The sequence below is a fragment of the Carcharhinus amblyrhynchos genome, chromosome 6 (assembly GCF_965287045.1).
Source record: "Carcharhinus amblyrhynchos chromosome 6, sCarAmb.v2.hapA, whole genome shotgun sequence".
NCBI classification, from domain to species: Eukaryota; Metazoa; Chordata; class Chondrichthyes; order Carcharhiniformes; family Carcharhinidae; genus Carcharhinus; species Carcharhinus amblyrhynchos.
This window is the reverse complement of record NC_137329.1, coordinates 127,464,128-127,490,013: the sequence shown is the minus strand read 5'-3', so window position 1 is coordinate 127,490,013 and position 25,886 is coordinate 127,464,128. Positions and strand designations below refer to the sequence as shown.

Sequence of the window (25,886 nt, the reverse complement as noted above, 5' to 3'; positions counted from 1 at the left end):
GTGTATGGTGTCGAAATTTGCTGATGACACCAAGATTGGGGGAATGGCAAATTGTGCGGAGGTTGTGGAAAGTCTGCAGAGGGATCTAGATAGGCTGGGTGAATGGGCCAGGAACTGGCAAATGGAATTTAATGTTGCCAAGTGCGAGGTGGTCCACTTTGGTAGGAATAATGGTAGGAAGGACTATTACTTACATGGCGAGAAACTGCAACATGCTACGGTGCAGAGGGACCTCAGGGTCCTTGTGCATGAGTCGCAAAAACCCAGCCTGCAGGTGCAGCAGGTGGTCAGGAAGGCGAATGGGATGCTGGCCTTCATAGCAAGGGGGATTGAATATAAAAGTAGGGAGGTCTTGCTGCAACTGTACAGGGCATTGGTGAGGCCGCAGCTGGAGTACTGTGTGCAGTTTTGGTCGCCGCACTTACGCAAGGATATTTTGGCCTTGGAGGGAGTGCAGAGGAGGTTTACTAGGCTGATACTGGAGTTGAGGGGGTTGAACTATGAGGAGAGGCTGAATAAACTAGGCTTGTACTCGTTAGAGTTTAGAAGAATGAGGGGAGATCTCATTGAGACATAAAAGATGATGGATACGATAGAGGTGGAGAGGCTCTTCCCGCTCAGAAAGGACAGCAGGACTAGAGGGCACAGCCTCAAGATAAGGGGGGCGCAGTTTAGAACGGAGTTGAGGAGGAACTTCTTCACTCAAAGGGTGGTGAATCTCTGGAATTCTCTGCCCGTTGAAGTGGTGGAGGCTACCTCACTGAATATATTTAAGACGTGGGTAGATAGGTTTTTGATAGGCAAGGGGATTAAGGGTTATGGGGAGAGGGCGGGAAAGTGGAACTGAGCAGCGACAGATCAGCCATGATCTTATTGAATGGCGGGGCAGGCTCGAAGGGCTAGATGGCCTACTCCTGCTCCTGTTTCTTATGTCCTTATGTTCACACTCTCACCTTTGATGCTTCTGGAGTTGAGAAATCTACCTATCCCCTCCTTAAATTTATTGAGTGACTTTGCCTCTGCAGACTTTTATGGTAGAAGATGTCACTTTCTGCATGAAGAGATTTCTCTCACTTCAGTCCTCTGTGGCCTAAATCTGGAATAAAAAGCTACTCTATGTAATGGTGATCATGAACCTAACGGACTGCTATGAAAACCCGTCAGTTTCATGAATGTCCTTCAGAGTAAGAAATCTGCTGCTTTTACCCGCCTGGCCTATACTTTTCACCAAGCACATATCAATTGGGCTGACTCTTAAATGGTCAAGCGTGCTACTGAGATGAAGCCTAGAAGATGATTCATCACCACCTGCTCGAAGAGCAAAGAATGGACGGGCTAAAAATGCCGGCCTTATTGTCAATGCCCACGCCCCATAAACTAATCTTTAAAAATCCCAAAAAATCCATCCATCTGGATTGATGACCGTACATACCTGATGGGTGTAAAAACATTCAACTGTGCAAACTCTATTTCAAAGTGGTTTTGTGTTTCCTGATCAGATTCAGAAACCAGTTCGGTCCAAGCATTGTGCTGTGTGCAACAGATGCATCGCCAAGTTCGATCATCACTGCCCTTGGGTTGGTAACTGTGTGGGTAAGTCTCTGCATTATAATGATCCTAAAGCATTTCGGGGAGCATAGAGAGCGCTAACACCAGTGGACTGACAAAAGGTGAAGCAAAAGTAGGATTATATAGATGTACATCACAAAAAAAGCCATTTAGTCATGTGGTGTTTAAAAGCCTCATCCCACAATATTTAAAGTTAAGGTTTATTCATCAGTCACAAGTAGACTTAGATTAATGCTGCAATGAAGTTACTGTGAAATTCCCTCAGTCTCCACACTTTGGTGCCTGTTTGGGTTCAAAGAACAAAGAAAATTCCAGCACAGGAACAGGCCTTCAGCCCTCCAAGCCTGCACCGACCATGCTGCCCGACTGAACTAAAACCCTCTACCCTTCCAGGGACCATATCCCTCTATTCCCATTCTATTCATGTATTTGTCCAGACACCCCTTAAATGACAGTACCATACCTGCTTTCAGTTCTGTATCCACTTCCACTACCTCCCCCAGCAACAGGTTCCAGCACCCACTACTCTCTGTGAAAAAAATCTGCCTTTTACATCTCCTTTAAACCTTGCCCCTTGCACCTTAAACTTGTGCCCCCTAGTAATTGACTCTTCCACCCTGGGAAAAAGCTTCTGACTATCCACTCTGTCCATGCCTCTCATAATCTTGTAGACTTCTATCAGGTTGCCACCCAACCTCTGTCATTCTAGTGAGAACAAACCAAGTTTGTCCAATCTCTCCTTATAGCTAATGCCCTCCATACCAGGCAACATCCTGGTAAATCTTTTCTGTACCCTCTCCAAAGCCTCCACATCCTTCTGGTAGTGTGGCGACCAGAATTGAACATTATATTCTAAGTGCAGCCTAACTAAGGTTCTATAAAGCTGCAACATGACTTGCCAATTTTTAAACTCAGTGCCCTGGCCAATGAAGGCAAGCATGCCGTATGCCTTCTTGACTACCTTCCCCACCTGCATTGTCACTTTCAATGACCTGTGCAGTTGTACACCCAGATTCCCCTGCCTATCAATTCTCTTAAGTGTCCATTTACTGTATGTTTCCTATCTGTGTTAGACCTTACAAAATGCATTACCTCACATCTGTCCAGATTAAACTCCATCTGCTATTTCTCTACCCAAGTCTCCAACTGATCTATATCCTGCTGTATCTTCTGATGGCCCTCATTGATATCTGCAAATTCACCAACCTTTGTATCATCCGCAAACTGAATAGAACATAGAACATTACTGCACAGTACAGGCCCTTCGGCCCTTGATGTTGCGCCAACCAGTGGAGCGAATCTAATGACCCTCTAACCTAAACTATTCCAATATTATCCATATGCCTACCCACTGACCATTTGAACGCTCTTAAAGTTGGCAAGTCCACAACTGTAGAAGGCAGGGCATTCCACACCCTTACTACCCTCTGAGTAAAGAACCTACTTCTGACATCCGTCCTATAATTACCACCCCTTAATTTAAAGCTATGTCCCCTCGAGTAAACCATCACCATCCGAGGAAAAAGGCTCTCACTGTCCACCCTATCTCACCCTCTGATCATCTTGTATGCCTCAATTAGGTCACCTCTTAACCTTCTTCACTCTAACGGAGGGAGAATTTAGCACAGCCAAAGCACCTAACCTGCATGTCTTTCAGACTGTGGGAGGAAACTGAAGCACCCGGAGGAAATCAATGCAGACATGGGGAGAATGTGCAGACTCACAAGAATGCACAGACAGTAACCCAAGCCAGGAATCGAACCCGGGTCCCTGGTGCTGAGGCAGCAGTGCTAACCACTGTGCCACCATGCCACTCCAGTTTTCCCCAAAATATATCAGCAACACTTGTATTCATTTCTCCCTCATGCTTACCAAATTTTTCCTTGAATCCATCTATAATAATATTCACTTCACTTGCTGCCAGTGAATTTCCCTGAATTTCTTATTGCATTTATTAGGATTAGAGTTATTTAATATCTTGCTTTTGAGTTGTGGTCATAAATACAAAATACCTGAGAATTGCTGAAATTGTTGTAACTTTTCTATTTTTATTGACAATGTTTTATTGGTTATCATTACACTTTTAATTCCAGATTTTTATTGAAGTTAAATTTGCCCTGGTGGGATTTGAATCCGGGTCCCCAGGATATTACTCCTGGGTCTCTGGATTACTAGTCCAGTGACAATACCACTATGCCACTGCTTCCCTTTACTTAATGAATCAGGAAATTCACAAGAATGCCAAAGTCAGGGAAAACAACAACCATACTATATAAGAGAGTTTTTAAAATTCATTCTTGGGACATGGATATTGCTGGCTAGGACAGTATCATCGCCCATCCCTAATTCACTTTGACTGTTGATCGGTTGGCAAGTGGACTCTGATTGGTAACGGTGTTGCCATGCTGAATGCACTGATTGACAGTTAACTGCCAAGTATTGTTTGAAAATTGAAACAAAGCAGCTTGACTCTGGTTAAAGCATTACCCTGAGCAATGAGCCAGAGAGTGGCTTATTTTGTTCAGCTGAAAATGATGTGTTGCGTGGGATTTTCCGGCGTATTGCCGAGTCAAGCTACCTTTTTCAAACAACACTTGGCAGTTAACTGTCAGTCACCATTAACTGGTGCATTTTAAAAATGTTTTTTAAAAATTTATTTATTAGTCACATGTAGGACTTGTATTATCACTGCAATTAAGTTACTGTGAAATTTCATGCATTCGCCATGATAACAATCCTCTGTTGCTTCTACTGACATTTGGTATTCGTGGAATTGTCCTGAATCTTGCAAGGTGAAAAGCTTTGACAAAATGTCTCTGTCAGCAATACGCGAGACCTGGATTACCAAATGACTATTCGGATATGGTAGATTCTGGGAACCTAAAACAAAAAATAATAGAAATACTTTGCAGTCGGGGAGCTCCTGGAGAGAGAAAGCATTAATGCTTCAAGTTGATGACTTTATTTATAACCCATTGGTTTGAATTCTCTCCTGATAATGGAAACATTTTATTGACATTTACCCACATTTTTAAACATTTTTTTTAAGCTCGCCTTCTAGAGAACACAACCGTAATCTCTGCAGTTTTCTCTGATAATTATTGGCTCATAGAAACAGAAAGAGATCATTTAGCCCCTCAGATCTGTTTGCCACTCAGTGAGATCATGGCTGATCAGCATCCTAATCCCGTATATTTGCCCTTAATGCTTTCCGGTATTGGAAACCATTAATCTCTATTTTGCTATTTGCAAAAGAGAGTTCAAAACCTCCGCCATGCTTTGTTTGTACAAGTATTTCCTAAATTCATTCCTGATGGGTCTGGTTCTATTTTTTATGATGAGGAGATGCCGGCATTGGACTGAGGTAAACACAGCAAGATGCCTGACAACACCAGGTTTAAGTCCAGCCAATTTATTTGATAGTAAACTCACAAGCTTTCAGGGTTTGTCCCTTCGTCAGGTGAATGGAGAACTCTCCATTCAGAACTCTGCATTCACCTGACAAAAGGGCAAACCCCAAAAGCTTGTGAGTTTACTATCAAATAAATTGGTTGGACTTAAACCTGATGTTATCAGACTTCTTATTCTATTTTTTATACCATGTCCATTGTCCTGGATTCCCTAACCAGGGAAAATAGTTTCTCTCTGTGTACCCTATCTGGCCTCTTAAAATCCTGAAAACCTCAATCAAATCATCTTTAACCTTCTGAATTCTCAGAATTTCAAGCCTAGTTTGTATATTCTTTCCTCATAATTCACAGAAACACAGAATTGTTATGACGCAGAAGGTAGCCATTCAGCCCATCATGTCTGCACCATCGTTCCTGTCGCACTGCACATTGCTTCTATTCGATAGTTATCTAACGCCCTCTTGAATATCTCGATTGAACCTGCAGTGCATTCCAGACCCAAATCACTCATTGCGTGAAGATTTTTCTTGCATCGAGTTTAACCCTTGTAGTACTGGTATAATTGCAGTTTCCAGAACTGATCACAGTGCCTCTGGGTGTGGTCTTACCAGTGCTTTATAACAGAAGCATGACTGCTACCCTCATGTTTGTGTCTTCTAGGTAATAAGGCCAGCATTCTAAGATCTCTTTTGGTTGTTTTCTGTATCTAGTCATGACACTTTAATGTTGATGTACCTGGAACCTCCCCAGGCCTCTGGCTTTTCACTGTTTAGAGAGGCACCTTCTTATCCTTTGTAGGTCACATCCTGTCACTTTGAGTATCTGCCCATTATCCCCACTATCTCACATGGCTCAACCCATTTCCAAACTAGATCAATGATTTACATAGAACATAGAACACTACAGCGCAGAACAGGCCCTTCGGCCCACGATGTTGCGCCGACCAGTTAAAAAACAATGACCCACTAACCTAAACCAATCCCTTTTCATCCATAAACCTATCCACGGATCTCTTAAACGTCCCCAAACTAGGCGCATTTACAACCGCAGCAGGCAGGGCATTCCAATCCCTCACCACCCTCTGGGTAAAGAACCTACCCCTGACATCCGTCCTATAACTACCACCCCTTAATTTAAAGCCATGCCCCCTCGTGCTAGCTTTCTCCATCCGAGGAAAAAGGCTATCACTGTCCACCCTATCTAAACCTCTAATCATCTTATATGTTTCAATAAGATCCCCTCTTAGCCGCCTTCTTTCCAGCGAAAACAACCCCAAATCCCTCAGTCTCTCCTCATAGGACCTCCCCTCCATACCAGGCAACATCCTGGTAAACCTCCTCTGCACCCTCTCCAAAGCCTCCACATCCTTCCTATAATGTGGGGACCAGAACTGCACACAGTACTCCAAGTGCGGCCGCACCAGAGTTGTGTACAGTTGCAACATGACGCTGCGACTCCTAAATTCAATCCCCCTACCAATAAACGCCAAGACACCGTATGCCTTCTTAACAACCCTATCTACTTGATTCCCAACTTTCAGGGATCTATGTACACATAGATCCTATGTGCACATCTATGTGCACATCTATGTACACATACACCTATGTGCACATCTATGTACACATACACCTTCAATTCCATTCAGATTTAGCTATTTTCCAAATGAAAAACATCAAATGCATTCTGGAAGTCTTACAACCTCTCAGTTCTGGTAACAGCCTTACAAATTCTTTGCACTTTCTCCACCGCATCTATATCCTCTTTTGTGCACAGTCCTGAGCTCCACACTACAATGTGCTATTAAAGGATGCTTTTCAAAGAGGACAGCAAGTAAAATGCATAAATATAGAAACAGAGAAGCTGTCAGAGATAGGAGTAGAGGCAGGTACAATTTTGTCTTTTAAAAAGCATTTAGACAGTTACATAGGTAGGATGAGTATAGAGGGATATGGCCAAACGCGGGCAATTGAGATTAGCTTAATGGTAAAAACTAGGCGGTACGGACACCATGTTTCCATGTTGTAAACCTGTATGACTCTGATCTTGCTGCTTGAAATAGGAAGGAAATAACGAATACTTGTCTGGATTTTCCAATCAATGTTGTTCTAACTCCTGTATTAACCCATTTATTTTAATTGGCTAATATCCATTGTAAAATCCAGGGTGCTGCATTTTAAATGGGTTAGCCAGAATAAGAGGGGGTAGGATTAAAAAGATTTGTAAGTGCTATGTGAGGATTATCAGTGTTGTAAATAAGAAATTGGGCAAATCCTGATGAATCACAGGAGCAATAGAAAGATAATCTTTGAATTCTGATACGTTCCTAGCAGATAGGATGCAAACTATCAATAACCAAGTCACACCAAAAATACTACAGACACTCAGCTGTGAAGAATAAATGAGTTAATGTTTCAGGTCAGTGACCTTTTGCCAGAATTGGAAGAATTTAGAGATGTTTTCAGCCAGTGAATTGTTCCTTTTGTCATTTATTCTCTCCAGTTTTCCATCCTTATCACAGACCTTCACCCTTTTCTTAACCCCATTTTGATTTTTATTAGTTATTGAATTAAGTGGCAGTTTGTGAAGATAGTTATCTAAATCATAAAACCTGAAGTTATAGCTGAATTTTTTCCCTGTTTTTTAGGAGCGGGGAACCACAGATACTTTATTGGATATCTGTTTTTCCTATTAGGAATGATCATTTGGATGATTTATGGCTGTTTCTTATGTAAGTAAAACATATCAACTGGAATCTGCTCTGCTGCCCATTGGTCCTGGGAGACATTAATGGTTTGCTAACTTTATCGTTTAGACTGGAGTATCCATTGTGAGACCAACTACCCAAAAGACGGATTCTGGACGTACATCACTGAAATTGCGAGCTGTTCTCCTTGGGTCTTTTGGATGTTTCTGAATAGTCTGTTTCACTTCCTGTGGGTGGCAGTGTTACTCATGTGTCAGATGTACCAGGTAAACAGGGAAAAGTGTTCTTTCTCTTCCCAAACATTAGGTCTTTTAAGATTCCAGCCATGAACTTTACCAGTTTGTGCTTTTTGAATTTTGTTTGTCTTGATATATTTACTCTTCAGCCTCCCTGCGACACGAAATCCTTCTCACATCCTGCACAGGGCAGTTCTCACCAGGACATTGATTGGTATTCCATCACTGGATCAAAGACCTGGGACTCCTTTCCTAACATCATTCTGGGAGCACCTTTGCCACACAGACTTTCTGTGCTGGCTGTTGGCACAGTGCCACTGAGACTGAAGTATTTCTTTCTTAGTTAAAGAGCTTCCAGCTCTTTATTACCTTGGCCAGCTGATGATGGGATCCCAATATTTCTGCTCCTGTGATCTCTGATACTATTTTCTCATGAAAGTCTGGAAAGATCACCTGTCTCTGGGTCATTGTGAGTGTCGCCAGTCACGAGAATGCTGACTTTTCCCCACCTGAACAGGGAGATTGGAATCGCACCTTGAGAGGGATCCACAAAAGTAGTCTTACTTCCCACCTTTTTGTGGCAGCTCCCAACATCATTGTGCTAAGAATTATACAGCACAAAAGGAGTTCATTCGGCCCATCATTGCCCATACTGGCCCTTCAGTAAAGCTATGCAATTAGTCCCACTTTCCCCTGATCTTTCCCAGAGGAACAGTGAGAATTTGAAGAGGAGATTGAACAAAACAAGACCTGGAAAAAGAAAGCAATGGGTCCTCCTTCATGTATGTAAGACAACCTTTTTTGAAAAAAGCCAACAGGCCAAGTCAATGGACATTCACAGGTTCCGGTGGGCTTGAGCTTCAAACCTTATACACAGTGTTTTGTTCTGGTAAATTAAATTCTAATAAACAGCACTTAGTGTGTTATGAGGAACTCCCATCAGTTCCATAACTTAGAACCACAACCCTAAATCCGGTAGCACAGTGGTTAGAACAAAGAACAAAAACAGCCCAGGAAACAGGCCCTTCGGCCCAACGAGCCCGCGCCACCATCTCAACACCACCAGTCCCCCCCTCCACCCATGACCCTTGTCTAATGTTTTATGGCCATCCAGATTGAGGGAAACTGATTTAGGGACAATTTATTACTGCCAGTCAGTCTAACAGCACATCTTTGGGGTGTGGGAGGAAACTGGAGCACCCGGAGAAAACCCACGCAAGCACGGGGAGAATGCGCAAACTCCCACAGACACCGGCCCAAGTCCATGTGTCTGTACAGCAATCAGCAATAGTCACTGAGCTGTCGTCTTGCCCAGTATCTGGTCCAGTTCAGGCACACACTAATGACATGAAGCACTAGGCCAATCTCGAACAACCAAGAGCAGCCCAAGTACGACCCATTGCGTGTATGCCCCTCGTTGGACACAAGGCGGATCAACTTAAAACCTGTGAATGAAAAGGTAAAAAATAACATTATTAACAGCAGTTAGCACTGCTGCTTCACAGCGTCGATAGTAGTCATGATGTGGGAATGCCGGCGTTGGACTGGCGTAAACACAGTAAAAAGTCTGACAACACCAGGTTTTAGTCCAACCGATTTATTTGATAATACTCACAAGCTTTCGAAGGGACTGCCTCTTCGTCATTCACCTGACAAAGAGACAGTCCCCTCGAAAGCTTGTGAGTATTATCAAATAAATCGGTTGGACTAAAACCTAGTGTTGTCAGACTTTTTACTGTGCTTCGCAGCTCCAGGGTCCTGGGTTCGATTCCCAGCTCGGGTCACTGTCTGTGTGGAGTTTGCACATTCTCCTTGTGTCTGCGTGGGTTTCCTCCGGGTGCTCCGGTTTCCTCCCACAGTCCAAAGATGTGTGGGTTAGGTTGATTGGCCATGCTAAGAAATTGCCCCTTAGTATCCAGGGATGTGTAGGTTACAGGGATTAGTGGGCATACTATGTAGGGATATGGGGGTAGGGCCTGGGTGGGATTGTGTTTGGTGCAGACTCGATGGGCCGAAGGGCCTCTTTCTGCACTGTAGGGTTCTATGATCAAATGCATTGTCTCCAAGTCCTAGTTACGTATTTACATCAAAATCACCTGCATTTGTCCCATGTGTGGTGATCGAAATGATTACATTAGTTTTGTTTTTGTAAATAAATACCACCTTGCCTGCGATGCAGACATATAGTAGAATGAATTTTAACTTAGTTTCTTTGAGGATCTTGTTAAGCAAGGACAGGTTCGGAGCTGACAGTGTCCCCATTGGGGCGTTCTTATTCGGGTCACTAAGGAACAATTGCTGCAATTCCTGCTGGCCCCTGCATTGCAATGAACCAACTCCACACGAAATGACCCAGATCTTCCCTGCATTCACAAGGCCCAGAAAAATAAACTTCACTCTAGTATTATTAGGATGGAATCTATTAAAAAAATAGAATGCTGAATGATTCCTTCATTGAGTGTCATTGAGCGTATTTAAGACAGAGATAGATAGGTTCTTGATTAATGAGAGGATCAGGGGTTTTGGGGAAAAGGCAGGAGAATGGGGATGAAAAAATTATTGACCATGGTTGAAAGGCGCAGCAGACTTGATGGGCTGAGTGGCCTAATTCTGCTGCTATGTTTTATGGTTTCCATAACAGCCTCTGGTCCCATTTTTAGACTATTTCAATATATAAATTTGAGTTTGTCCAAAATGTTGCTGCCATCATAATTTGCAGCAAGTCTAATTTACACAACATAAATATGCTAACGGATCTACACTGGCTAACTGTTCAGCAACACTTAGAACATAGAACATTACAGCGCAGAACAGGCCCTTCGGCCCACGATGTTGCGCCGACCAGTTAAAAAGCAATGACCCTCTAACCTAAACCAATCCCTTTCCATCCATAAACCTATCCACGGATCTCTTAAACGCCCCCAAACTAGGCGTATTTACAACTGCTGCAGGCAGGGCATTCCAATCCCTCACCACCCTCTGGGTAAAGAACCTACCCCTGACATCCGTCCTATAACTACCACCCCTTAATTTAAAGCTATGTCCCCTCATGCTAGCTTTCTCCATCCAAGGAAAAAGGCTATCACTGTCCACCCTATCTAAACCTCTAATCATCTTATATGTTTCAATAAGGTCCCCTCTTAGCTGCCTTCTTTCTAACGAAAACAACCTCAAATCCCTCAGTCTCTCCTCATAGGACCTTCCCTCCATACCAGGCAACATCCTGGTAAACCTCCTCTGCACCCTCTCCAAAGCCTCCACATCCTTCCTATAATGTGGGGACCAGAACTGCACACAATACTCCAAGTGCGGCCGCACCAGAGTTTTGTACAGTTGCAACATGACGCTGCAGCTCTTAAATTCAATCCCCCTACCAATAAACGCCAAGACACCGTATGCCTTCCTAACAACCCTATCTACTTGATTCCCAACTTTCAGGGATCTATGTACACATACACCTAGATCCCTCTGTTCATCCACACTATTCAGAGTCCTCCCGTTAGCCCTATACTCTACACATCTGTTATTCCTGCCGAAGTGAATTACCTCACACTTTTCCACATTAAACTCCATCCGCCACCTCTTGGCCCAGCTCTGCAACTTGTCCAAGTCTCCCTGTAAACTATGACACCCTTCCTCACTATCTACCACACCTCCGACTTTGGTGTCATCAGCAAATTTACTAATCCACCCAACTATACCCTCATCCAGATCATTTATAAAAATTACAAACAGCAGTGGCCCCAAAACAGATCCCTGAGGCACACCACTTGTAACTGAACTCCATGACGAATACTTACCATCAACCACTACCCTCTGTCTCCTATCTGCTAGCCAATTCCTGATCCAATTACCTAAATCACCCTCAATCCCATACATCTGCATTTTCTGCAGAAGCCTTCCATGGTGAACCTTATCAAACGCCTTACTAAAGTCCATATATACCACGTCAACTGCCTTACCCCCATCCACCTCTTTGGTCACTTTCTCAAAGAACTCAATAAAGTTAGTAAGGCATGAACTACCCTCCACAAAACCATGCTGACTATCTCCAATCAATTCATTACTCTCTAAATAACTATAAATCCTATCCCTAATAATTTTTTCTAAAACCTTGCCCACAACAGAAGTAAGACTCACTGGTCTATAATTCCCGGGGAGGTCTCTGTTCCCCTTCTTAAACAATGGGACAACATTCGCTATCCTCCAATCTTCTGGCAGTATACCTGTGACCAACGATGACCTGAAGATCAGAGCCAGAGGCTCTGCAATCGCCTCTCTTGCCTCCCAGAGAATCCTCGGGTAAATCCCGTCCGGCCCAGGGGACTTATCTATTTTCAAACCCTCAAGAATATCTAGCACATGCTCCTTATCAACTGCAATACTGTCCAGTTTACAACCCTGTAACCCAGTGTTCTCCACAGCTACATTTATGTCCCCCTGCGTGAATACCGAAAAGAAATATTGGTTCAATGCCTCTCCAATCTCTTCCGGTTCCACACATAACTTCAATTTTAAAATCGCCTTCCTCTTTTTCCAAACCCTCCATGTCCTTATGAGGGTCCTTCTCCATCACTAAGGAGAAGGTTACCATAGAACCATAGAAAATTACAGCTCAGAAACAGGCCTTTTGGCCCTTCTTGTCTGTGCCGAACCATTTTTTGCCTCGTCCCACTGACCTGCACTTGAACCATATCCCTCCACACCCCTCTCATCCATGTACCTGTCCAAGTTTTTCTTAAATGTTAAAAGTGACCCTACATTTACCACTTTATCCGGCAGCTCATTCCACACTCCCACCACTCTCTGTGTGAAGAAGCCCCCCCTAATATTCCCTTTAAACTTTTCTCCTTTCATCCTTAACCCATGCCCTCTGTTTTTTTTCTCCCCTAGCCTCAGTGGAAAAAGCCTGCTTGCATTCACTCTATCTATACCCATCAAAATCTTATACACCTTTATCAAATCTCCCCTCATTCTTCTACGCTCCAGGGAATAAAGTCCTAACCTATACAATCTCTCTCTGTAACTCAGCTTCTCAAGTCCCGGCAACATCCTAGTGAACCTTCTCTGCACTCTTTTTCAACCTTATTTACATCGTTCCTGTAACTAGGTGACCAAAACTGTACACAATACTCTAAATTCGGCCTCACCAAATCCTTATACAACCTTACCATAACACTCCAACTTTTATATGTAATACTCTGATTTATAAAGGTTCTGGGGAACTGAAAGGTTTGAAGGTGGATAAGTCACCTGGACCGGATAGAATACACCCCAATGTTCTAAACGAGATAGCTGAGGAAATTGTGGGGTCATGGGTGGTAATTTTTCAGGAATCACTCGAGACAGGGAGGTCTCAGAAGACTGGAAAGTAGCTAATGTCACATCGCTGTTTAAGAAGGGAGGAAGGCAGCAGATGGGAAATTTTGGGCCGGCTAGCCTGACTTCAGTCATTGGCAAGATCACCTGATGAAGGGGCAGTGCTCTGAAAGCTCGTGCTACCAAATAAACTTGTTGAACTTTAACCTAGTGTTGTGAGACTACTTACTATGCCTACCCCAGTCCAACGCCAGCAACTCCACATCAAGATTTTAGAGTCCATTATTAAAAGTTACATTGCGGAGTACTTGGAAGTGCTTGATCAAATAGGACTGAGTCAGCACGGCTTCGTAAAGGGGAGGTCATGACTGACAAATCTGTTAGAGTTCTTTGAGGGGGTAACAAGGAAGTCAGATAAAGGAGAACCAGTGGATGTGATTTATTTAGATTTCTAGAAGGCCTTTGACAAGGTGCCGCATAGGAGACTGTTAAATAAATTTAAGAGCCCACGGTGTTCATGGTAAGATCCTGGCATGGATAGAGGATTGGCTGACTGGCAGAATGCAGAGAGTGGGGATAAGGAGGTCCTTTTCAGGATGGCAGCCGGTGACTAGTGGTGTGTCTCAGGGGTCAGTGCTGGGACCACAACTTTTCACAATATACATTAACGATTTGAAGGAAGGAACTGAAGGCACTGTTACTAAGTTTGCAGATGATACAAAGATATGTATTTAGAGGAACAGGTAGTATTGAGGAAGCAGGGGGCTGCAGAAGGACTTGGGCAGGTTAGGAGAGTGGGCAAAGCAATGGCAAATGGAATACAATGTGGAAAAGTGTGAGGTTCTGCACTTTGAACGGAGGAATGGAGGCACAGACTACTTTCTAAGTGGGGAAGTGCTTAGGAAATCAGAAACACAAAGGGATTTGGGAGTCCTTGTTCAAGATTCTCTTCAGGTTAGTGTGCAGGTTCAGTGGGCAGTTAGGAAGGCAAATGCAATGTTAGCATTCATGTCAAGAAGGCTAGAATACAAGAGCAGAGGTGTACTTCTGAGGCTGTATAAGGCTCTGGTCTAACTCCATTTGGAGTATTGTGAGCAGTTTTGGGCCCTGTATCTAAGGAAGGATATGCTTGGAAAGGGTCCAGAGGAGATTCACAAGAATAATTACTGGAATTAAAAGCTTGTCATATGACGAATGGTTGAGGATTCCGGGTCTATACTCATTGGAGATTAGAAGAATGAAGTAGGTTCTTATTGAAACTTACAGGATATTGCGAGGCCTGGATAGAGTGGATTTGGAGAGGATGTTTCCACTAGTAGGAAAAACTAGAACCAGAGGGCACAACCTCAGGGATGATCCTTTAAAACAGAGATGAGGAATTTCTTCAGCCAGTGTGGTGAATCTGTGGAACTCTGCTGCAGAAGGCTGTGGAGGCCGGGTAATTGTGTGTCTTTAAGACAGAGATAGATAGGTTGTTGATTAATAAGGGGATCGGGGTTATGGAGAAAAGGCAGGAGAATGGGGATGAGAAAAATATCAGCCACGATTGAATTGTGGAGCAGGCTCAATGGGCTGAGTGGCCTAATTCTGCTCCTATGTCTTATGGTCTGTGTAACATCCTCTAGTCCCACAATCAATGATCTCTCTCTCTTGTGCATTCCCAGTTTTAACTGTTGCACCACTGGCAGCTGTGCCTTCCACCGCCAAGGCCCAAAGCTCTGGAATTCCCTCCTAAATCTTTCCACATCTCTCTCATTCTCACTTCCTTCAAGATGCTACTTAAAACCAAGCCCTTTTTGATTAGTTATTACTCTGTGTCAATATTGTTTGATGACACGCCTGTGAAACACCTTGGGATGTTTTACCGTGTTAAAAGCTCTAGATAAATGCAAGTTGTTGCATGATTTCAAAAGGTGAAGCTTTTATTTACGTTTAAAGAAAAGGCCTGGGAATGGTTTCCAAATGCACAGGAGTCACAGGACTATCATTAACATTCTGCTACTTTGTGAAGGCAGGCACCTCTTCTTTGAAATCTTAACTAGTTTATTTCTGATTGTTGAAGATTGCTTGCCTTGGAATAACCACAAATGAACGGATGAATGCAAGACGCTACAAGCACTTTAAAGTTACAACAACCACTATTGAAAGTCCCTTCAAGTAAGTAACTACGTAAATATTTCAGCATGATGCTAACTTTGAACTTCAGGTTCATTGAACTGAAATTTAAGGTGACTTTTTAGTGAAGAAATCAGTCAGATAAAGACCTTAGGAGGAGTTTCTGTGGAGATCATTTTTATTATGTTACAAATAATTCACTGTTGTCACCTGAGAATGGTCGACCTGGGAAAGGCTGAACAGGCTGGGGTTAGGGTAGTCTGACAGGAGACATTTCCAGTTGTGGAAAGAGGCTAGAACATCGGTCAGAGCATTGAATACAGGACTTGGGATGTCTTGTTGAAGTTGTATGAGACATTGGTAAGGCAGTTCTGGTCACCCTATTATAGAAAGGATATTATTAAACTAGAGAGAATGCAGAAAAGATTTACTAGGATGCTACCGGGACTTGATGGTTTAAGTTATAAGGAGAGGTTGGATAGACTGGAATTTTTTTCTCTGGAGCATAGGAGGCTGAGAAGTGATCTTATAGAGGTCTATAAAATAATGAGAGGCACGGATCAGCTAAATAGTCAATATCTTTTCCCAGCACTATGGGAGTCTAAAACTAGAGGGCATAGGTTTAAGCTAGAGAGGGGAGAGGTACGATTATAGGACGGATGTCAGAGGTAGGTTCTTTACTCAGAGGGTAGTAAGGGCGTGGAATGCCCTGCCTGCAGCAGTAGTGGACTCACCAGCTTTAAGGGTATTCAAATGGTCATTGGATAGGCATATGGATAATATTGGAATAGTTTAGGTTAGAGGGCCATTAGATTGGTTCCACTGGTCGATGCAACACCGAGGGCCTGTACTGCGTTGTAATGTTCTGTGTTCTGTACAAAAGAGACAATTTTTTCACACAGAGGGCGGTGAGTGTCTAGAACAAGCTGCCAGAGATAGTAGTAGAGATGGGTACAATTTTGTCTTTTAAAAAGCATTTAGAAAGTTACATGGGTACGATGGTTATAGAGGGATATGGGCCAGCAGTGTGGACAAGTTGGGACGAAGGGCCTGTTTTCATGCTGTAAACTCTATAACTCTAACTTAAGGTTTTTGATATAAGATAGTCACTAATAAATCCAGTTGGGAATTTAGAAAATATTTCTTTATCCAGAGAATAGTGAAAATGCAAAACTCACAGGTAAATGGTATAGATACCTTTAAGCGGAAACTAGACAAACACATGAAGAGAGAAATGAGAGGATTCGTTGATGGGATTAGATGAAGAAGGATTGGTGGAAGTTTGAGTGGAACATAAGCACAAAAATAGTGTTTGACCAAATGTGCTGTAAATTCGAAGCAGCTTGATCCTATAAGATGATTGAAATTTTTTTCTATTCTTCCTTTCTCTCCCAGCCATGGTTGCATTAGGAATATAATAGACTTCTTCGAATTTAGATGTTTTGGTCTCTTTCGTCCTGTGATGGTGGACTGGACACATCAGTATACGATAGACTACGACCAGACATCAGGCAGCGGCTATCAGCTTGTGTAGTGGGAGCCAAACCCACAGGGTGAATCCATTTCACCATCAACCCTCTGAACTGGTGCCTGACAAATCTCCTTTATTTCCTTCTCCAGTATCTACAACGCAAATGTATTACTGAGGGGAGGTGATTGCCTCTGGATGTGTCACATTCAGAAATTACGCAGGGACAGTTTTGCTGCCTGTTTCCTTTCCCCGTTATGATCAAACTGTGGTATAAGCGGATGGCCGAATGGGACCTTTTATTTAAAAGAAATATAGACTGCTTTTCACAGGAATTAGTTTTTAACATAACATTATGTTTAGCTCTGATTTCAGTGTCAGAAGAAAAATGAGGCATGCATTCAGGAATCCTGATTCTGACCCATTCGTTTGGAGGCTCCAAGTCACGCAGAAATTTGTCTGTTTCAGTTGTGCTGCTTGTTGTGTGTTACTTTCATGGTTCTTTACTTTTCTTAGCAGAATGACAGATATCGATTATCAAAGGTTGTGTGCAGAGGTAACATCTAAAATCCTTTTCTATCAGCTGTTGGTTTATTCTAAATATTTCCCTTTTCTCTTTTAATCATGTTAGAGAATGAATCAATGTCCAACTTGTATTTCTAGATAATTAGTTGTTGATAATTGCTGACAGGAAAATCATGAGCTTGCATTCCATTACTGTCAGTCTCATTCACTCACCCATGACTGGGTAAGTTTGCACAATTCTGAAGCAGGCTGAGCAAATGAGCCTCAGAACACTTCGCTTTGGGTGTTGAGAGTAGAGAGAAGAAAAGCTCACTCAGACAGTGTCTTCTACAGGTTGACCACAGGTCTGGAGTACCAGCCCCAGTGTGGTGCGACCCTCCTGCCTGAACAGCTCAGGGTGGTGAGTGGCTCTGACTGGTGGAAAAACCTGTGTCTGAGGGAAGAAGAGAAGCTCTCCACTCAGATTATTGTCAGATATTTTTACAGCCTTTTGGTTTTAATCACACTTGTCTATCTGCTGCTTTCTGGAAACTAACATTGACAGTTGAAAGTTTGCTATGGTAACAAGCTCAAGAAACCTGTGCAAAACGCTTCTAATCAGCTTGTCAAACCAGTGTAAAGGTCGGTCGTATCTGTATATAAATTATTTATCAACTAGTTTTATCAGTGCGTAATTTTGTCAGTGTTAGTTTGGAGCTATGAACTTGACTTTCAACTCCATGAGAAAAAAGTTAGGAATGTAGTTCATTTGCTTCTGGTGCTGCTTCTGATGTTGGTAACTATTCAACCATTGAATTCACTGCATGTCTGATGCTTGGCAAAAGTAAATTTTAAAAAATGGCAGCTCCCTAGACTGTAGGACATAAAACATCACAACAGCTTACAATAAAGTGTTATTTCGGCTTCTTCCCCTTAGCGGAAGATCAGTGAATTTGTAAATAGCAACTGTCCTGTGTTTGCAAAGTACAAGAATTTTCAGTAGCTGTTTATTTTGTAGTGGAAGGCACATACAGTTTGTTAGCAGTGTACTGGATATCAAGACTTGCAGTATTGTAATTTTAGTCAATTTGAATGTCTGTCAGGTTTTAAAAAAAGCAAGGAAACTTTCTGTCAGGTTGGAGCATGTTGCAAGTTTGTGCTGACATAGGATATAACATCACATCGCCAAGCCTCTTGAATGTGAAACCTGTCTGAGAGGCAGGACTGCAGCAAGTGGCCCACTTTACACTGTTTGAACAACAGGGATCAGGCAGGAATTAAAACCAGTTCAGAGTGCGATGTTATTACCATGCTTTGCACCAACTCAAAAGGAGAGTTTCACCCTCTTTAAAGTTTAACACACTGGTATTTATCATCATGATTTTTTGTTTGTACTTTGAATAACCTGTTATTTACTCTCACTTTAAATTCTGTGATCACTATCCCAGGCCAGTTTTTCTTTGTTGTGTGTGCGTGTCTGAGTTTCATACTCGCGAGTAATTGAGTTTTACATTTCACTAGTAATCGGGAGACACTACATTCTGCAAATTGTGAATATTGTTTTGTTTTTGTATGACATTATTTATAACTGTGCCAAGTGTTTTATTTTGCTACTATCCAAACCCTTTATGTACAATGTGGAGAACAAATTATAGGACTGTAATATTAAAAAGCTGGCTGTTCTTCCAGTGGTTGGATCAGTTTGTCAATTTTGTAAATTATTGAGCTAATAAATCAGTTGTATCTCGTCATTCATCGCTATCCAACATGCCTTGCTGCTTGCAGGATTTTTTTTTTAGTGAATGCAGTGAGTTGCTGGTTGAAGTTCATACCCATTGTCGATCTCTTTATCAGTTGTGCCTTCAAAATTTGCTTCTAGATTTTTTTCTGTAAAATTTGTTTTGTGCATGCTTTTAGCATTTATTTGTGATTTTGGTCAGAGTTTTTCACCCACATGATCGGCATAACCAAAGCAGACTCATTTCCAGTCTGATCTTCAGCTCTGACTACCCACCAGACAGACTGTAAGCTCCACCTTTAAATACCTCAGCCACATCACTGCATAAAGAACATAAGAACATAAGAAATAGGAGCAGGAGTAGGCCATCTAGCCCTTCGAGCCTGCCCCGCCATTCAATAAGATCATGGCTGATCTGTCGTGGCTCAGTTCCACATTCCCGCCCTCTCCCCATAACCCTTAATCCCCTCGCTTATCAAAAACCCATCAACCCGTGTCTTAAAAATATTTAGCGAGGCAGCCTCCACCACTTCAACGGGCAGAGAATTCCAGAGATTCACCACCCTTTGAGTGAAGAAGTTCCTCCTCAACTCCGTTCTAAACCGCCCCCCCTTTATCTTGAGGCTGTGTCCCCTAGTCCTATTATCCTTTCTGAGCGGGAAGAGTCTCTCCACCTCTATCCTATCCATCCCATTCATCATCTTATACGTCTCAATGAGATCTCCCCTCATTCTTCTAAACTCTAACGAGTACAAGCCTAGTTTATTCAGCCTCTCCTCATAGCTCAACCCCCTCAACTCCAGCGTCAGCCTAGTAAACCTCCTCTGCACTCCCTCCAAGGCCAAAATATCCTTGTGTAAGTACGGCGCCCAAAACTGCACACAGTACTCCAGCTGCGGCCTCACCAATGCCCTATACAGCTGCAGCAAGACCTCCCTACTTTTATATTCAATCCCCCTCGCTATGAAGGCCAGCATCCCATTTGCCTTCCTGACCACCTGCTGCACCTGCAAGCTGGGTTTTTGCGACTCATGCAGAAGGACCCCGAGGTCCCTCTGCATCGTCGCCTGCTGCAGTTTTTCGCCACGTAAGTGATAATCCTTCCTACCATTATTCCTACCAAAGTGGACCACCTCGCACTTGCCAACATTAAATTCCATTTGCCATTTCCTGGCCCATTCGCCCAGCCTATCTAGATCCTTCTGTAGACTCTCCACACCCTCCGCACAATTTGCCTTTCCTCCAATCTTGGTGTCATCAGCAAATTTTGACACCCTACACTTGGTTCCCTCCTCCAGATCATCTATATAAATGGTAAATAGCTGAGGCCCCAGCACTGACCCCTGAGGCACTCCACTAGTCACCATCCGCCAATCCAAATAGCACCCATTGACCCCCACTCTCTGCCTCCTATTTGACAACCAATCCTCTATCCACGCTAACACCCTACCCCCAACTCCATGTCCCCTGACCTTCTGCAATAACCTCTTGTGAGGTACCTTGTCAAAAGCCTCCTGAAAATCCAGAAAGACCACATCCACCGACTCTCCTCTATCCACCGCCCTAGACACATCCTCATAGAACTCCAGTAAATTTGTCAGACACGACTTCCCTTTAACGAAACCGTGCTGCGTCTGCTCTATCAAGCAATTCCCTTCAAGATGCCTCGCAATTTCCTCCTTGATGACGGATTCTAACATTTTACCTACAACAGACGTTAAACTAACCGGCCTATAATTCCCCGCCTTTTGCCTGGCACCCTTCTTAAACAACGGCGTAACATTAGCTGTTTTCCAATCTTCCGGCACTTCCCTGGAATCCAGCGACGTCTGGAAAATAACCACCAAGGCATCCACTATCACCTCCGCCATTTCTTTCAGAACCCTCGGATGCATTCCATCCGGTTTCCCCCATCAATAGCCCTTCCCACCCTCACACAGACACAATCCATCCCATTAGTCATCATTACTTGATTTGCACCCTGAATTCTCCAGGGTTTCTCACTCTGTGGATTTTCACTGACTCAGTGCACTCTAACACTCCAATTGAAGTCTAATAGCAAATAGAACATTATCCATCAGGTAGGTGAATTATTTTTATGAATTTGGTGACAGTATTATTTATTGGCACCGTTAAGCTTGGGCTTATCGTTGCCCCTTTCCACTTATCCCCAAGACTTGTTCTTCCATTGTGCCAGCTCGCAGTAACCTTCACTGATTTCCCATTTTCCAGCCAACATTATTCATCATTACAGTTCCTCCTTTTCTGAAGCTGATCCGAGCCCTGGGCCCTAATCTTTCACTTCCATCTATGTCCTCCATTCCTTCTCATCATTTTTTCCCCCACCTAGATCTGCTCCATGTTATCAATATAGAGGTTTCATTGTTCTAGAAAAGCCTGTTTGATCTCTGATGCCAATGTGTAAAATCACTTTGTGTCTGAAAGACTGAGGCATCTGTCTGTGAACTGTCCATTCTCGGGCTGCATTCTGCCTGAGGGCTTCAAAGATTTGTGGCTACAAGATCCAGTCAGAGGCTGGAAATTGAGCAGTAACATTATAACCATGTGAGTCAGGGTTGATATTACTCCAGCTCTGACTGTAACAGGGTTTTCCCTGAATTTAGACAGGATGCACTTTTCCAGTACTACAGGAGTTCCGCTATTTTATGCTTACACATTATCAAGAATTGGACAGTCTTTGGAATTTAAACAAAGAACAAGATAACTTTATTGAAACTATTTACTGAATTTTAAAGACGTGATAAATTACAACCACCGTTCATACATCAGACACATTCCTGGTTACATGCACTATTGTGCACTCTTACGTGCGTGCGCACTCTTTTACGCGCACTCTCCCTGCCCGTGCGCACACTATTACAGATGGTAGGATAAGGGGACAGGCTTAAAGATTTTTACAGTTTGTGGAGAAAATGGAACCATGCAGTATAGAGTTAGCTGTGCTTTGGCTGAGCTGGATGCAGTGTTGCACATTGTGGCTGTTTCATTAATTGTCTTCCTGTGTGTAGTTGTATGAACGTATGGGATAATCCCAAAAGAATTCTAAATACCAAATTTGCGTAAAAACTGGAGTAACACCCACTGTTTATTTTAGCAGGATTTAGTGCTCACACTGCAGAGTGCCTTAGAGAGATTCACGCTGAAAATCAGGGGGTGGGTCCTATTCCCGCTGGAGAGGCCAGCACGATAGTGCTGAAAGTGCCACTGTGCATTTGCCAATCTATCGGAGCAGAGATCGATGCATTGCTGCAGTAGTCCCGTGCTGCTGGCCGCCCATTCGATAGCCAGTCCCGCGACCCCATATCGCTGGCCTCATGGACATCTCTGGGCCAACCCTGACCAGCCCATTCTCCTGTGTTAGCTTTTATTGGTAGAGGGATTGCGTTCTGGAGCCATGAGGTCATGTTGCAACTGTACAAAACTCTGGCGTGGCCAAACTTGGAGTATTGCGTACAGTCCTGGTCACCGCATTATAGGAAGCATGTGGAAGCATTGAAAAGAGTGCAGAGGAGATTTACCAGGATGTTGCCTGGTATGGTGGGAAAGTCTGATGAGGAAAGGCTGAGGAACTTGAGGTTGTTTTCGTTAGAGAGAAGAAGAACATAAGAAATAGGAGCAGGAGTAGGCCATCTAGCCCTTCGAGCCTGCCCCGCGATTCAATAAGATCATGGCTGATCTGTCGTGGCACAGTTCCACTTTCCCGCCCTCTCCCCATAACCCTTAATCCCTTCTCTTATCAAGAACCCATCAACCCGCTTCTTAAAAATATTAAGCGAGGCAGCCTCCACCACTTCAATGGGCAGAGAATTCCAGAGATTCACCACCCTTTGAGTGAAGAAGTTCCTCCTCAACTCCGTTCTAAACCGCCTCCCCTTTATCTTGAGGCTGTGCCCCCTAGTCCTACTGTCTTTTTTGAGCGGGAAGAGTCTCTCCACCTCTATCCTATCCATCCCATTCATCATCTTATACGTCTCAATGAGATCTCTCCTCATTCTTCTAAACTCTAACGAGTACAAGCCTAGTTTATTCAGCCTCTCCTCATAGCTCAATCCCCTCAACTCCGGTATCAGCCTAGTAAACCTCCTCTGCACTCCCTCCAGGGCCAAAATATCCTTGCGCAGGTGCGGCACCCAAAACTGCACACAGTACTCCAGCTGCGGCCTCACCAATGCCCTATACAGCTGCAGCAAGACCTCCCTACTTTTATATTCAATCCCCCTCGCTATGAAGGCCAGCATCCCATTTGCCTTCCTGACCACCTGCTGCACCTGCAAGCTGGGTTTTTGCGACTCATGCACAAGGACCCCGAGGTCCCTCTGCACCGTCGCCTGCTGCAGTTTTTCGCCTCGTAAGTAATAGTCCTTCTTACCATTTTTCCTACCAAAGTGGACCACCTCACACTTGCCAACATTAAATTCCATTTGCCATTTCCTGTCCCATTCGCCCAGCCTATCTAGATCCTTCTGCAGACTCTCCACACCCTCCGCACAATTTGCCGTTCCCCCAATCTTGGTGTCATCAGCAAATTTCGACACCCTGCACTCGGTTCCCTCCTCCAGATCATAGGGATGACTTAATAGAGGCATATAGAATGATCAGAGGATTAGATAGGGTGGACAGTGAGAGCCTTTTTCCCCGAATGGTGATAGCTAGCACGAGGGGACATAGCTTTAAATTGAGGGGTGATAGATATAGGACAGATGCCAGAGGTAGAATCTTTACTCAGAGGGTAGTAAGAGCGTGGAATGCCCTGCCTGCAGCAGTAGTGGACTTACCAACATTCAGGGCATTTAAATGGTCATTGAGTAAATATATGGATGATATTGGAATAGTGTAGGTTAAATGGGCTTTAGATTGGTTTCACAGGTCAGTGCAATATCGAGGCCGAAGGGCCTGTACTGCGCTCTAATGTTCTATGTCCTATGTTCTAATTACTATTCAGCGAGTCTGTCATCCTGCAGTAGTCAGCTCCTTCTGAACCAGGTCTCCAGACAATGTAACAAGACTGACATGCATAAATTAATACAAGGATATGTCTCTGTGGTGAATATTTCCGATGGTTTAAGAAGGGGAACAGAGACTTCCCCGGGAATTATAGACCAGTGAGTCTCACTTCTGTTGTGGGCAAGGTTTTAGAAAAAATTATTCGGGATAGGATTTATAGTTATTTGGAGAATAAAGAATTGATTGGAGATAGTCAGCATGGTTTTGTGGCGGGTAGGTCATGCCTTACTAACCTTATTGAGTTTTTTGAGAAAGTGACCAAAGAGGTGGATGGGGGTAAGGCAGTGGACGTGGTGTATATGGATTTTAGTAAGGCGTTTGATAAGGTTCACCATGGTAGGCTTCTGCAGAAAATGCAGATGTATGGGATTGGGGGTGATCTAGGGAATTGGATCAGGAATTGGCTAGCGGATAGGAGACAGAGGGTGGTGGTTGATGGTAAATATTCATCATGGAGTTCGGTTTCGAGTGGTGTGCCTCAGGGATCTGTTTTGGGGCCACTGCTGTTTGTAATTTTTATTAATGATCTGGATGAGGGTATAGTTGGGTGGATTAGTAAGTTTGCTGATGACACCAAAGTCGGAGGTGTGGTAGATAGTGATGAAGGGTGTCATAGTTTGCAGGGTGACTTAGAAAGGTTGCAGAGCTGGGCCGCGAGGTGGCGGAGGGAGTTTAATACGGAGAAGTGTGAGGTAATTCACTTTGGTAGGAATAACAGATGTGTTGAGTATAGGGCTAACGGGAGGACTTTGAATAGTGTGGATGAACAGAGGGATCTAGGTGTATGTGTACATAGATCCCTGAAAGTTGGGAGTCAAGTAGATAAGGTTGTTAAGAAGGCATACGGTGTCTTGGCGTTTATTGGTAGGGGGATTGAATTTTGGAGTCGCAACGTCATGTTGCAACTGTACACAACTCTGGTGCGGCCGCACTTGGAGTACTGTGTGCAGTTCTGGTCCCCACATTATAGGAAGGATGTGGAGGCTTTGGAGAGGGTGCAGAGGAGGTTTACCAGGATGTTGCCTGGTATGGAGGGGAGGTCCTATGAGGAGAGGCTGAGGGATTTGGGGTTGTTTTCGCTGGAAAGAAGGCGGCTAAGAGGGGATCTTATTGAAACATATAAGATGATTAGAGGTTTAGATAGGGTGGATAGTAATAGCCTTTTTCCTCTGATGGAGAAATCTAGCACGAGGGGGCATGGCTTTAAATTAAGGGGTGGTAGTTACAGGACGGATGTCAGGGGTAGGTTCTTTACCCAGAGGGTGGTGAGGGATTGGAATGCCCTGCCTGCTGCAGTTGTAAATGCGCCTAGTTTGGGGGCGTTTAAGAGATCCGTGGATAGGTTTATGGACGAGAAGGGATTGGTTTAGGTTAGTGGGTCATTGTTTTGTAACTGGTCGGCGCAACATCGTGGGCCGAAGGGCCTGTTCTGCGCTGTAATGTTCTATGTTCTATGTTCCCATCCTGACTTGGAATTATATCATTGTTCCTTTGCTATTGTTGGGCCAAAATCCTGGAACTTCTCCCTGTCAGCACTGTGGATGTACCGACATGACGAGGATTTCCATAGTTCCAGGAGGTAGCTCACCACCACCACCACCACCTCAAGGGCAAAAAATACTGGTCCAGCCTGAGCTGCCCGCATCCCATAAATTAATTTGAAATATTTGCATTTCTGTGCCCATCATACAAAAAAATGTAATCATGGAAACCTTCACATCAAAGGGGGTTGTTGTTGTTGACTGAAGGAATATAATCCATGAATGCTTTGAATTGAGCTAACAATTAAGTTTGAAGT

At 43.6% G+C, this 25,886-nt stretch overlaps 1 protein-coding gene across 2 annotated transcripts in view; it reads left to right on the top strand.

Moving 5' to 3' along the window:
• zdhhc17 (zDHHC palmitoyltransferase 17) overlaps positions 1–19,013 on the top strand; it is a 142,775-nt gene extending 123,762 nt beyond the window's left edge. For both annotated transcript variants that reach the window (XM_080191447.1, XM_080191446.1), the window contains 5 exons: positions 1,500–1,593; positions 7,624–7,707; positions 7,792–7,949; positions 15,301–15,395; positions 16,749–19,013. In XM_080191447.1, coding sequence (XP_080047573.1) covers positions 1,500–1,593; positions 7,624–7,707; positions 7,792–7,949; positions 15,301–15,395; positions 16,749–16,887 — 570 coding nt within the window. In that variant the 3' untranslated portion in view covers positions 16,888–19,013. The remainder of the gene's footprint in view (positions 1–1,499; positions 1,594–7,623; positions 7,708–7,791; positions 7,950–15,300; positions 15,396–16,748) is intronic.
• The last annotated feature ends 6,873 nt before the right edge of the window (positions 19,014–25,886 follow it).